A 14,855-nucleotide genomic window follows, 5' to 3' on the forward strand; every position below is an offset into this window, starting at 1 on the left:
GTTTAAGGATGTATTATTTGGAATATTTAAAGGAATAGTTCACTTTCAAATTAAAATTTCCTGATAATTTACTCACACGCATGTCATCCAAGATGTTCATGTCTTTCTTTCTTCAGTGGAAAATAAATGAAGGTTTTTGATGAAAACATTCCACGATTATTCTCCTTATAGTGGACTTCACTGGAGCCCAAACGGTTGAAGGTCAAAATGACAGTTTACAGCGATCCCAGACGAGAAATAAGAGTCTTATCTAGAGAAACCATCGCTCATTTTCGAAAAAAAATTAAAATATTATATACGTTTTAACTATAAATGCTCATCTTGAACTAGCTCTTCTTCTTCTTCTCTATTGGAATTCTGGCAGTGTAGACACTGCTGAGTGTATTACTGCCCTCCACAGGTCAAAGTTTGAACTAAATTGTCATATACAATATGCTAGTGCAAGTATATAACAATTAGTTCAAACTTTGACCTGTGGAGGGCAGTAATACACTTAGCAGTGTCTACACTGCTGGAATTCTAATAGAGAAGAAGAAGAAGAAGAAGAAGCGAGCTAGTTAGATGAGCATTTATGGTTAAAACGTATAGAATTTTAATTTTTTTTTTTTTTTTTTTTTTTTTTTTTAGAAAATGAGTGATTCTTTCTCTAGATAAGACTCTTATTTCTTGTCTGGTATCGTTTAAAGCTCTTTGAAACTGCACTGAAACTGTCATTTTGACCTTCATCCGTTTGGAGGCCAGTGAAGTCCACTATAAGGAGAATAATCCTGGAATGTTTTCATCAAAAAGCCGTTCATATGGCAGTGGAAACAGAGGTGTAGAATAAAGGTAAAATATATGAAAAATACAGTGTTTTCAAAAAACGAAGCCTTAAAACACATTAAACTGTGCCCCAAAACACAATCAAGCCTAGAAAAAAAACACTGAACCACCCCTTTAATTTCTTTTCGACTGAAGAAAGAAAGACATGAACATCTTGGATGACATGGGGGTGACTAAATTATCAGGAAATTTTCATTTGAAAGTGAACTAATCCTTTAACTTTGATAAAAATCTAAAAGACAAGTATTTTCTTATAAATCTATTTATTTTTCTAGCCAAAATTTTTATACATAAGTGTAAATTTTTGTCTGTTATTATTTTTTGTAAAGACTTGAAATGTTATTTGGACACTATCTCCTCTTCCAGCAATGTCAAAGCCCTAAAGTCCAATTCGTTGTGCACAAAGTATAACATTTTATGCCTTTTTTTTCTGATGTACAAGGAAGAAAAAGAAAAAAAGGACCTTTCTCTCCTTTTTCCAATATTAATTTACGTTAAGTTATATTACCTCTGGCTCATAGTTTTTGTTGTTGTTGTTGTTGTTTCCCCCTTTTTCCATTGTTTATTTATTTATTAATTATTCTTCGTTTTTTTTTATTGTTTATAATTGCTGTTAAATTCTTTGAGCTGTAACATTTGCTTTTACATGTCAATAAAAACCATTAAAAGTGTTTATTCTCTGACCTCTGCTCTTATTCCATATGCAGCAATGCTCTTCAAGTGACCGGACGGGCCATAAATAGTCTGTAATCTGACTGTGGTTGTAAAGATCACCACGTGCCCTGTCCTTCTCCTTGGTGTCCGGTTACCGTAGCGACGACCAAGCAAATCCGCGATTGGCTGCTCAGGTGTGACGTAGGATGCATTTAGGGAATTCCGTCAGCTGTAGCGAGTGGCATGTTTCAAAACGCGCTCTCTCTCTCTCTCTCCACCTCTTTTAATAACGCGCTGAAACTTTCGCACCGGATCATGCTGTGCAAGTGACTTCAGGAGCAGAAGATGTGTCATGTGCAGCAGGAGACCCAGAGAGCGCTGACTTTCTAAATAAATCATTCAGAACCTGTGGGAAACATCCTGAAGCTGAAAGGAAAGAGAGTTTTCTGTTGGAGATGTAAGTGACCTTTTTCCACACTCCAGAAGTTTTTATAAACTCTCAGAGACAGTTTTGTGTTGATTCTGCTCTAAAGCACTTTAACCGGAGGACAGTCATGTTCATGTTCATCATTTAATGACATGTAATGCTTATTAGAGATCCATGAAGTGATGGCAGAGAACATGATGATCATAAACTGATTTTTTAATATTAAACTAAAGGTCATTTAGTAGACACTTATGTAAAGTTCTTATAGGTGGATCAACATGGACACAGTGGTGGTTAGAAGAGGATTTCAAAACTGTTTTCTGCTCAAATTGTGTGAATATGGATAAATATTTGTGAGTCATTCCATGAAACCGGTATAATTTGAGCACTTTTTCAGTGTATTTTATCTTTTGGGTCACTAAAATATATTTTTAAAAGCTAATTGAAATGTCTCCTTTTTAATAATGTTTAAAAACATTTTATCTTCATATTAGAAATTATTTTGTTTTTTTCAGTTGACACCATCTATTTTGTCACGTCCCTCGAGGCCTTCTATGAAAGTGTTCTTGGGATATGAATAATAAAAAGTCATTCATTTTGGCATTCCCATAAATATCCATCTTTGCTTTTTTAATGTTTTTTCATGATTATTCATTAAAATCACATTATTTAGCTCCGTACCTCAGTAACCCCTCAACCCCGTTACACAAACCATAATGAACTGATACTTATGTGACATCATTAATAGGAAGTGACATCATAGAAGTCTTCTGAACAACACTGTGAGCAAGTTAGCACCTCCTTTAATAATTATAACTAAATTATGTGCTGAAATTGTGTTTGTCGAGCTTAACGACTCAACCCCGTTACATCAATTAAAGACAGAAAACTATTACTTGTGAAAATTATCTTTGTTATTTCAACATTATTCATGATTTCTTAATATCATGCATGCCATGCGCTCTCCATTTATTCACTAGATTTAGAGCAGTGGCCAAAAATCTCAACCCCGTCACACCTACATTTTTATTTTATTTTTTTGTTAAGTTGAATTCTGTCTGAAATGTTCAGAGCAATCATGAGAATACTGATTTTAGTTCAAATCCTGAAGTTAAGCCTTTGATCAGAAATGATGAGGTTTCTGTCACAAAAAAGTGTCCATTTCAGGCTTTAGTAGCAAAAGTGTGAGATTTTATGTAACTTTTATATTTGCAATTACTGAATTATAATCTGATTAATAGGAAAATGTTGATTTGATCACAAATACATTTTATAATAATATTCAGAGAGCTCCCATAGTGTTCATAACTTAAAATAATGACCAATAATAACAGGGATTTGATGCCTGAGATGGGAAAATATGTTTTTCTGGAAGTTAAACATGTCATTAATGTTGTTGGTGTTCAGAAAAGTAATACATTTTGGTAAAAAATCTAAAAATGTGTAAGTCCAAATCGTGCCGGTTTCGTGGAATGACTGAAACTGAAGCTAGGAGAATAAAAACATAAACAACATACCTTATATAGGCCCCAAAATAGTGTACATGTTTTTGTCCTACTCAGCTGATTGTTTGAATGCCTGTTGAAATCAGGTGTCATCTGTGGAACGCAAGATATTTTTAACCAAAAAAACGTTATTTTTGTGTTACACAGGTGTCAACTCTCTTAAAATCTCATCAGTAGTATGTTTGTTATAGCTACACTCTAAAAATTACACAGTAAAATACCCTTTCCCATCTAAACAGTAATGTACCATAAAACAATGCATTCTGGGTAATATTTCTCATTTTAAGAAAAGAGGCTACTTTCTCGAAAATGACTAATAATATTACCCAGAATGCATTGTAATATACAGAAGTAATATACTGTAAAAACAATGTATTCTGGGTAATATTTGTCATTTTCGAGGTTACTTTCTTGAAAACGACAAGTCTTACAGGTGTGGAACGACATGAGGGTGAGTAATTAATGACAGAATTTTCATTTCTGGGTGAACTAACCCTTTAACATGCTCTTTTATCAAGACTTTTTTTTTTCATAACAAAACATGAACCTAATTTTTCAGTACTGTTATGCAGAAAAAAAAAAACATGTAGGCCTATTGTTTATATTATGATTATATTTATGATTATATTCTTTTATACTATTCATTATTCATTCTTTTATATTATTCATTTTAAGAAAAGAGGCCTATAGGCTACTTTCTCGAAAACGACTAATAGTTTAACCCAGAATGCATTGCAATATACAGAAGAACAATTCATTCTGGGTAATATTTGTCATTTTCGAGGTTACTTTCTTGAAAACGACAAATAATATTACCCAGAATGCATTGTTTTTACAGTATATTACTGTTTATTACAGTATATTTCTGTTTCAATGGAAAATGGTATTTTACTATGTAAATCTGTTTAGTTTTTTAGTTATTTTTAGAGTGTAGTTATTACGACATAAATACAAAGCCACTATAAATAGCATTTCTTTGAAAAGTGTGGCACAGATTTTTTTAATAGGACAAAAGACATGATAGATAAACTGGATAAACCGATTTATTTATGTATTCTTGAAAGAATGCTTGTTCTCTCATGTACTCTCTTAAATGCTCTTAAAAGCTCATAATGCCATCATAAAGCGAGAACTAGAGTGGATTTTCAATTCCTCACAACTATATATATATATATATATATATATATATATATATATATATGTGTGTGTGTGTGTGTGTGTGTGTGTGTGTGTGTGTGTGTGTGTGTGTGTGTGTGAGTGTGACCCTGGACCACAAAACCAGTCATAAGGGTCAATTTTTTTAAATTAAGATTTATAAATCATCTGAACGCTGTTTCCATTGATATAAGGTTTGTTAGGATAGGACAATATTTGGCTGAAATACAACTATTTGAAAATCTGGAATCTGAGCTTGCAAAAAATTCTAAATATTGAGAAAATTGCCTTTAAAGTTGTCCAAATGAAGTCCTTAGCAATGCATATCCATTCAAAAATATATTTTTGAAATATTTACAGTTGTAAATTTACAAAATATCTTCATGGAACATGATCTTTACTTAATATCCTAATGATTTTTGGCATAAAAGAAAAATCAATAATTTTGACCCATACAATGTATTGTTAAATATACCCGTGCGACTTATGACTGTTTTTGTGGTCCAGGGTCACATATGCATTATATTCATAAATATATGCATGCATTAAATGCATAAATTATAAATGCATAAAATTCTGCTATAAAACCACACAGATTTGGTTGCTCTTTAAAATTTCAAAATGTCCCTATTATCGTTGTGTACATTCATAGTCTGCTATGGCATTAATGATTTTCATCCATCACAGACTCTTTCTTGTATTGTAGTGTAAATAATGGAACTATGTGGTTATCTTTCACTATCTGGCAGCCGCTGGTGACGTACACCGAGCACATACAGAGAGTCACGGTGTGGCTGGATTTACCTTATCGTGTCTTATGCCACTGATGGATCAGTGACAGGGTCAGCACACACACGACGAGCTCGAATGTCCTGCGTCTCAGTGTACACGAGGCCTCCAGCCGGCGTCTTTAAATAGATAAGCAGTTTAAATTTGTAGCCAAGGCCATAACGTTAGATGTGCGCGTCACTGAAGTTAGTCAGCAGATTCAGATATTCCCTCTTTTGGGAGTGACGGGAGCTTATCCCAAGAGTCTGAAAGTATTTTTCTGTTTGTGTTTTCTAGAGTGTAGGTATGTTCGCAGATGCCTTGGAGGCCGCAGGACAGGTGGAGGGTTTGACCCTGTCCTCTTCCCAGACTCTTCCAGATCCTGACGATGATGTGGAATTGGGAAATGAAGCAAAAAGACGAGGCAGATATCGTCATAGCTTACAGATACTGAAGCCCTTCCGGATCACACACAAGTAAGTTCTCCTTATGGACCGTATTAAATAAATATGTGGGTAGTTACATTAAAATTAAATTTAAAAAATCATAATTTTTGTAGAAAAGGATGTGTACTGCTCATCATTTTAATTTTAGTTTTCCCCTTCACTTCTTCGTTTAAACGGCCCTGCGGTGTGAGAAATTAATATTTTTTCCAGTCTAAATATTCCACGCAGTCCCTCAATTAAGTTGAGCTCATAAACACTGCATGTATAATAATTATAAAATAATTATTGAATGCTGTTTATAATAGTTCTTGCTGGAGTGCAGCATGCCACACTGCAGGGCGAGGTATTCATTTACTCTTTCCGGCTCTCATATGCTGCATCCACACATGGACGTAAAACTTATTTTGTGTGATTATTAATGAAAATGAACAGGGAAGGGCTTCCACCTTTATGTGACAAGTGACTAAACAAGCATGATTTCTGCGGAGTCATTCCACATTATTTAAAGGATTAGCTCACTTTAAAATGAAAATTACCCCAAAATTTAGGTGTGTATGACTTTCTTCTTTCTGATGAACACAATCGGAGATATATTAATAAATATCCTGACGCATCCGAGCTTTATAATGGCAGTGAACGGGATCAATAAGTATGAAGCTCAAGAAAGTGTCTCTATCATAAACGTAATCCATACGGCTCCGGGGGGTTAATAAAAGACCTTCTGAAGTGAAGCGATGCATTTGTGTAAGAAAAATATCCATATTTAACAAGTTATGAAGTAAAATATCTAGCTTCCACCAGACAAAAGCTGAAATATGTAAATTTCGTAAGTTGAATAGGGAAGGCGTAGGACGTAGCGTAAGCGTTTGAACTGCGAGAGGCGTTACGCTTTCTTCCTAAGTTGAATACAGAAGGCGGTCTGGCGGAAGCTAGATATTTACTTCATAACATGTTGCATAACATGCATCGCTTCACTTCACTTCAGAAGGCCTTTGTTAACCCGTCGGAGACGTGTGGAGTACGTTTATGATGAATGCACTTTCTTCAGCTCATACTCGCTGGTCTCGTTCACTGCCGTTATAAAGCTCAGATGTGTCAGAATATTTATTAATATATCTCTGATTGTGTTCATCAGAAAGAAGAAAGTCATATACACCTAGGAAGGCTTGAGTGTGAGTAAATCTTGGTGTAAATTTCATTTTAAATGAACTAATCTTTAATAATGGGTGAGTATTTCACTCCAGTATTTCACGTTGCTTCATAAAAGCTTGTGTCATAAAAGCATGTCTTTAACTACTATGCACTAACATTTAATAAATCATTTGATACAATGCACTTATTGTGTACATGCATGTTTATACACTGTACTTGTTTTAAAAAACATGCATGTAATTACAAATGTAATTAATTTCTGAAGTTACATTTATAATTACAGTGTCTACCCTTAAACCTACCCAAACCTGTGCCTAACCTTACCCGTATCCACCTCAAAAGCAGCAAAAGTGTTTTTGTACATTGTACACTCCAAAGATGCTGGTTAAAAACAACCCATGTGGGTTGTAAATGGACAAACCCAACAATTGGGCCAAACCTGCTGGATAGTTTTATTTAACCCAACAATTGTTTAAAAATTACTGTATGTCTGGCTTAAAATGAACCCAAAATAGGTTGGAAATTAAAAATCAGACACATAATTACTAGAGGCAACAATAATAATCAAAATGGGAACATTTATTAATAAGCAATTTAAAAACTGTTTATTTTTTAATTATTATTCATTAAACATGTTCATTTCCAAAATATTTTAGGTTCATTTTAAGCCAGACATAGTCATTTTTAAACAATAGTTGAGTTAAATAAAACTACCAAATCGCTGGGTTTGTCCATTTTCAACCCAACTTGGGTTGTTCTTAACCCTGCATTTTTTGCTGTACATAAAAATTATTTCTTTTTTTCTTTGCAAGTGCATAGAAACATAACATAAAGTGAAACCAAACAAGTTTATAGTGTGTGAGTTCAGCCTGACAAACTTGTTAATATGTAACCAAAATAAATATACACACTGAAATAAGTTTTTGTGTGAGTTGTGAAACAGGCTTCAGGATATGTTTACTATGTTGCCATTTGAACTCAAGCGACAATCAATGAGGTCTTGATAAGAATGCTCTTATCCTTTTCTCACAGACGGCTCAATTTTTTACACACCGACTGATAAAGTGCCACTGAACTTTTTCGCTGGTCCGTAAGAGTTCTGAGAGGGACGTGCAAACTGCCGTTCAAACACAAGCGTGCGATTCATCTTCTATTTGGCCACAGCGAGTAAAGATTTTCAAGGTCGCACCGCTCTCAGACATAGCACATAGCGCTTAGATGACTGATACGAGCCAAACTGTTCCTTTTTCACCCCCAGACATAAGCACCCTGTGGACAATGCGGGATTTTTCTCCTTCATGACCCTGCAGTGGCTGTCCCCTCTGGCGTGGAGGGCCCACAAAGCGTCCTGTCTCAAAATCGAAGACGTGTGGGGTCTGTCTTGCAACGAGGCCTCGGAAACAAACTGCCAAAGGTGAGGCGCTGGTGGAAAGTGTCTGATCCGTTGTCAAGGTTCAGCGAGGTTTATTTACTGTCAGGGTGAGTTTGTAAGAATGCAAATACCCTGGAGCCAAGCCCAAGTTAGGCATCTCTCGTGCTTGATTCCCAACGCTGAAACGTGAACAAACAAAACTATTAGAAAACACCTCCTGTGCCAAGGTTTCACACAGTTGATGGCGTGATAAGAGGTTGGGTGTGGGAATCCCTCGAGTCACCGAGGGGAGTGATGGATGCTCGCCTCCCTCGCTCACACAGCCTAGAGAGTTATGGCAGGTGGGTGTTATTCTTAGTAAGGATTAGACATCAGAGAGAGAGAGTTAGTCTGCACCTTTCCTGAAGAACGGTTATGTCATTAACATGTGAGATCGGTGCTCCGTGTCCCTTTCGACTAAGCTGGCTCATTGGCGAGAGTCAGACGGGCTGAGAAGGTTTCTCGAGGACATGGGAACATGGAAAAACACCTATAATCTGTAATTGCCCTTTCGCTTCACAGATCTGAGATTAACCCACATTCTTTTGTTGCGATCATTGATCGTATGTTAAATACAGGCCATCTAAATGGCTTGACAGCTATGCCTCAGCGACCCTGTAACAAGCGGTGTCAGTTTTCAGTGTTTGACCTCAGGGTTTGTTTCTCCTGTTACTGGATTCATGTCAGAGATAGCTGGGACATGTTTATGGCATGTGCACATGTGTGTGTGAGGAGTGGATATTTTTCTGCGGTCCGGAACACTTAAGTAAAGTGTTTTCTCTTTAAAACAGAGCGGGTCGGGACTTGCAAGGCTGTTGAAAATTAAAAAAAGAAGAAGATACAATTCACCAAGTGTTTTTACCTTGTTGTGAGAGATAAAAGTTGTGAGTGGAATTTTTATATCAGTCCTTGAAAGTCAGCTGTAAGTCTGTGGCATGGGAACTGAAAGCTCAAAGCTCTGATTGTTCATTCTGAGGGGGAATTTCAATGTTTTTAAAGAATGTTTCAATATATCAACATTACAATATTTACAACAACATTTATGATTTATAATGAAAGTGTAGGGTTTGACATCCGCCAAGCCGCTAATTGCGGGTGTATTTCAGTAACGCAGTCACTCCTACTACTTCGGCGGGTTGAATTTTATATACAATATATAAATTTTTCAATTGTAGTCTTTTAAAAAGGCATCTGAAATAAACTAAGTGCAATGTAGTGTTGTCAAAAATATTGATTTTTCGATACATATTATTACTGAAATATCTGAAACACCTCCAAATACTTATATTATAAATATGCAATACCAGCTGCTCTCTCTCTCTCATCTCTCCGACAGCGAGTCGACACACAAACCTGCCTACCTTCCCTCACTGACTCCGGATGAATATTGTTGGCGTTACAGGGCTTGAATTTTGGTGTGGGATTGCGCATAATTTTACTCATTCATGCAGATTTTGCATTTGTGCACATAAATCGTCTCTCAGTACTAAATTGAGTTCTTTTTTCACTGCTTATTGCAGTCACTTTACTGTTGCCATCCGAAATGTAACAACAGCTTAATTCCACTAGCGAATACTAATAAAAACCTATCTCGTATCCCTTACGAGATGTTTCAACACAGGATCCTACAGGGGCAAGTGTAACATATTTCCTTCAAGAAATATCAGAAAACACTTACCCCCTTCTCGTAGGTCCTCCGATCCCCGGCGCGCTTGTTTTCTCTTTCCCAGTTCTTTAGGGAGTATCCCCCCTATCCCGGACGAGCCCCCAACTGTTAGAATCTAATAATTCAACTTAATAATACAATTCAAAAAAGATATGTTCGGGTTGAGCGATCCAGCACAGAAAAGCAGGTACCTGGGTATCAAATGGAAGACTCAGACACAAAGAGTGCAGTTCAACCAAGATACAAAGTTTATTCGGCCAGAGAGCCAATTATATATTGAAAATATAGGAAGTGAAAATGACAACTCGGCATTAATACAATCAGTAGGGGTTGTGCACAACTCTAAGAAAAGCAACATGTTCTCTAAGCATGATGTAATGGCTAGACAGAGATACAGAAGCACAAAAACAGGCACAGGATGTTCTTAGAATCTTACAAATACACACAAAATAATGTCAAAATGCCTGTCTTTGTGAGTATTCACGTAAACACAGTCAGTTCTGTTTTAAGTGAATGTAAACAGTTGAGAAAGAAAACGCATGTGTAACAGTATAATGGATCCGTGCGTCAGGTCTTAAAGTGACAGCAGCCTAATATTCCTGCTGCCAAATTATCAGATAATATTAAAAATATCTTTATCGCAGTTTTTCTCCCATGGTATCAATGTCAAAATTGGAGCCAGTGAAAATGCTGAGTGGCTAGTGACTTTGGAAAACCACTAGCCACAGTATAAATGTGTGGATGTTTTAGCTTCTAAATGTGCACCAAAATTGGCTCAATTTACCTAAAGACCAGAAATATATAAACCCTTGAGCTAAAAATACAGAAAGTGTTTAACATTTAAATACTGCACATTTATTAATTTAGATATGGGATAAGGGATATATCCCGTCAACCTGTCAATATCCACAAGGAACAGGGTAATCAGGACCCAACAACGATCCCTCTGGGATTTTGTATCATTCTGTATAAACAACATGAAATATGAGGTGAAATATATTTTATTATGTGAAGTAAGGGATGCAAGAGACATATTAGTAGTACAGCAGCTATGTATGAAACTGGTTGCCAGGGACATAAATCAATTATACAGTTCAGCATCATTATCCATAAATATTTGACCTCAGAAATATTAGAATCGAGCGTTGCAGAGAGCTGTCTTATAAAGTGATCTAGAGATTTTGGAATTCTTTGTTGTTGATTTCATATAACAATTTAGACAATTTAATTTCCTAAAGTTGCGAGAAAATGGAAGTAGAGACCAATCTTTTCTTCTGTATGTAAGCAATAAGGTCTTAACTTATTGCTTTTATAAAATGGTTACCACATAGTACAAATATTAAAGCCAGAAATATGTATCATTGCAACTTTCATGAAGTAAAATCACTAAAAGCCTTCCTTCCGCCAGAAAAAAATAGTCCCTGAACAACAGAAGTTATATTATTGCGCCATTAGATGGCAGCAGAGACTGTCTTTATGAGTGTGTCAGTCAGTAGCGAAGACTTTTATATTGAAAAGACTGAATTGTTGTGAACATGGAACAAGACGCAACTGACAAATGCTTTGACTAGCGCTGTCAGTCACGGGAAAACCCCTTAACTGTTAAAAGGACAAGATATTGCAGCGACATATAAACATATTTATTATTATGAACATAGGACTGACCTGAAGGAAAATGCAAAATCTGAATGCAGGTAAAATACTCACTCACTCGATCTCTTTCTCACACATTGCTAAGAGTGGTTGCTAAGGGTGTTGTGTAGAACCGTTGGGTGAAGCGGTCATAGCCGTGTTTTATCGTGAAACAGATATTGACCAATCAGAATCAAGGACAGGAACTAACCATTTTATAATGTGACTTGTGTAATGGATTTCAGAAAATGTATTTGGTTTTTATATGCATTTATTGTTGAATGCATTTTGATTGGGGTGTTAAGCAACTAAATGATTAAGTCCTACATACGTCGCCAGAGAGAAGTCTGTCGCTTTCAAGGGAACATCCAGTTATGGCATTCTGATTAAGTCAAGACATTAAAGCCCAGTTTCTCAGATTAAGCCAGGATTAAGCCTTAGTTCAATTAGGGCATTTAAGTAGCTTTTATAAGCGTGCCTTAGAAAAAACATCACTGGTGTGCATCTGTTGAAACAGCTCTAGGCTTAAGCATTGTCTCTGAAACCTGGCATTAAATAAATATTATAAAAACATATGCATGGATGAATTGTACACAATAATATCACATTCATAAATAACATGCATTTAGAGGTTTTAATAAACAGTCTACTTACTTGCCATGTAGTTTAAAATGCATGTGTTTTTTCATGCATCATTCAGACTGGAGTGGCTGTGGCACGAGGAGCTCAAGCGGCGGGGGAAGGATGCGTCTCTGTCCCGGGTCTTATGGAGGTTCTGTCAGACCCGTATGCTGGTGGCCATCTTCTCCCTGCTCATTGCCATGGTGGCTGGATTTGTTGGACCTGTGAGTTCTAGTTTTCCTCATTTTCCTTCTGACAAAACTGACCTGCTGGGGCCAGTTGCATAAACACACAAATGCTGCATCTGAAATCAAATACTGTCTGAGTAAGTACTACATTTGAGTCTGAATTTACTTTGCAACCATTAAAAAGTATGCTCTATATGGTATGAATGTGTGTGGTATACTACTACTACATACACCATGTTGTACCATGTTGCTTCACTTCCATTAATAAATCCTCTCCTGTGGCCTCATGGGATAGTAAAGTGTCATCGAATGCGCACTTCAGAATCTCGCCAGAAGTAGTAGGTCATCCAGAGAGTTTTCACCTACTGTTTTTTGAATACTATGTATTTGGACATACTACTCTTTTGGCGTCCTGTTTTCACATACTAAATAGTATGGAAGTATTCGATTTCGGATGCAGTGTGTGTCTCAAGAACTTTTATGACCAGTATTAACCAAGAGGCAACCAGTCTTACTTTTCCGTGTCTGGGTCAAGTAAATGAAGTAAATTGGAATTTTTGTCCAAAAGGCCTTAATAATAATAAAAAACAAAGATATGACATCCAAAGTATGTAAGGTAGTACAACTAGATCTCTTTTATTGACTCCAAAAGGTTTTAATTATATTTTGCTACATATAAAGGTATTTTAAAGATTTTGAAGTGTCAAAAGGTCATTCGGTTTAACCGTCCAAAGGCCAATACAGCCATTTCATTTGAGATTAAAATATCTTAAAATGTAATAAATGTATGTATTTTTATTCTGGCATTATTTTATAACATCATATATCAACATAGTGCAAAATGGTATTAAAATTATGTGTAGAAGTCGTTGCTTTGTTATGAGAAATAATGTCTGGAAAAATGAATTTCATTGATGTCATTCGGAGTAACCGATATAAAGGGACCATTTCGGATGAAGTCATGCGGTCAGTATCATGTGACATCATTCAGACACCTGCAAAGGACCACATGGTCGTGAAGCAAAGTAACTAACTCTCTCTTAACTATTTGAAAAATTCATGTTTTCACTTGATCATACGCATGTCCTGAAACATCAGGTCATTCGGTGCAACCGCTATAAAACATGGAAAATGTTGTAATATTTTAAAAACTTGTACTAAATATAAAATATTTGATTGTCCTTTTGCTAGATATCAGCCTGTTAGCATTGTTTGAAAATATCGTCATTCGGTAAAACAGAAATTTCGGTTAAAATGAATGACTTTTTGGTGACAAATTTTGTCCATCTTGTAAAAAATGACAAAATCAGTGATAATTGATTATAAAAACCACATAATCTCATTGTTAACACTTAATAATACTTCAAAATTAATTAGGCTATGTCGAATTTTGGTTAAACCGAATGACTTTTTTGGTGATCCATCTTGTAAAAAATGACAAAAGACTATAATTACCACATAGTCTCATTGTTAACACATAATAAAGCTTCGAAATTAATTAAACACTTTTAAAAACCATACTCGTCAATGGCCCATCTAATGTGACCAATCTACGTTTTTATGTAACAGAGTTAAAAAAGATATGAATAGTCTTAAAGAAATAAAAAATGACTGAAGTCTTAACAGTTTATGCAACCAGACCCAGGGTTTGGGTTTACTTGCATGCTGACCTTTGACCTGTTCCCCTATCCAGACCCTAACTGTTGATCTTACAGGGATAGTTTACCCATAAATACTAAACAAATGGACAATGTTTAAGAATCCTGACAGACTTTTTCTATAGCATATTCATAGTGATCACAGGCTTCCAAGATCCAAAAGGACAGAAAACGTTATATACTGTATGTAGTCATTATGTTGTAATATCTTTGTGTGACTCATTTCCTATTTGCATCTTGACAGTCAGTGATCATAATAAATTCTTGTTGGATGAAAAAAAAAAAAAAAGATTTTGGGTGTGTGTTCCATGGAAGAAATGTAATGACGTGGGTGAGAAAATAATGACAGGAAGTTCTTTTATGGATGAACTGTGCCTTTAAATGTGCATAATAATGAATGCAGTGTGGCAGTGGAAGTGCGCCCATGAAATTTGATGGTTCAGGACACACAGAAAACATACCTGCACACAATTATGAACAGTTTCGTATTCAAGGGATACATTTGAGAGATTATATTTGCAGCTCATGCTGATTCAAAATGAAATTTATAATGGAAAGCAGCGGTTTTTCATACTTTCTCTTACTTCAAACTACTATTAATCCACAGGATTGTGACGTGTGTCTGGATATTCCATGGTCCAGGGGGCGTTTTATTCATATTATTCAAGTTATTGCCTGCTGCTTTATATTTTGTTGCCAAATGAGCTTAGATCTTTATTCAACAAAGAGTGATTTAGAGTTAGGATTAGA

At 35.7% G+C, this 14,855-nt stretch overlaps 1 protein-coding gene across 1 annotated transcript in view; it reads left to right on the forward strand.

The window, feature by feature from the left end:
• The first annotated feature begins 1,702 nt into the window (after positions 1-1,702).
• Positions 1,703-14,855, forward strand: part of wu:fb13g09 (ATP-binding cassette sub-family C member 5) — a 53,345-nt gene continuing 40,192 nt past the window's right edge. Inside the window, exons 1-4 of the mRNA XM_048176587.1 lie at positions 1,703-1,933; positions 5,629-5,807; positions 8,188-8,343; positions 12,339-12,483. Coding sequence (XP_048032544.1) covers positions 5,638-5,807; positions 8,188-8,343; positions 12,339-12,483 — 471 coding nt within the window. The 5' untranslated portion in view covers positions 1,703-1,933; positions 5,629-5,637. The remainder of the gene's footprint in view (positions 1,934-5,628; positions 5,808-8,187; positions 8,344-12,338; positions 12,484-14,855) is intronic.

The sequence above is a fragment of the Megalobrama amblycephala genome, linkage group LG23, assembly GCF_018812025.1.
Source record: "Megalobrama amblycephala isolate DHTTF-2021 linkage group LG23, ASM1881202v1, whole genome shotgun sequence".
In the NCBI taxonomy this organism is placed as follows: Eukaryota; Metazoa; Chordata; class Actinopteri; order Cypriniformes; family Xenocyprididae; genus Megalobrama; species Megalobrama amblycephala.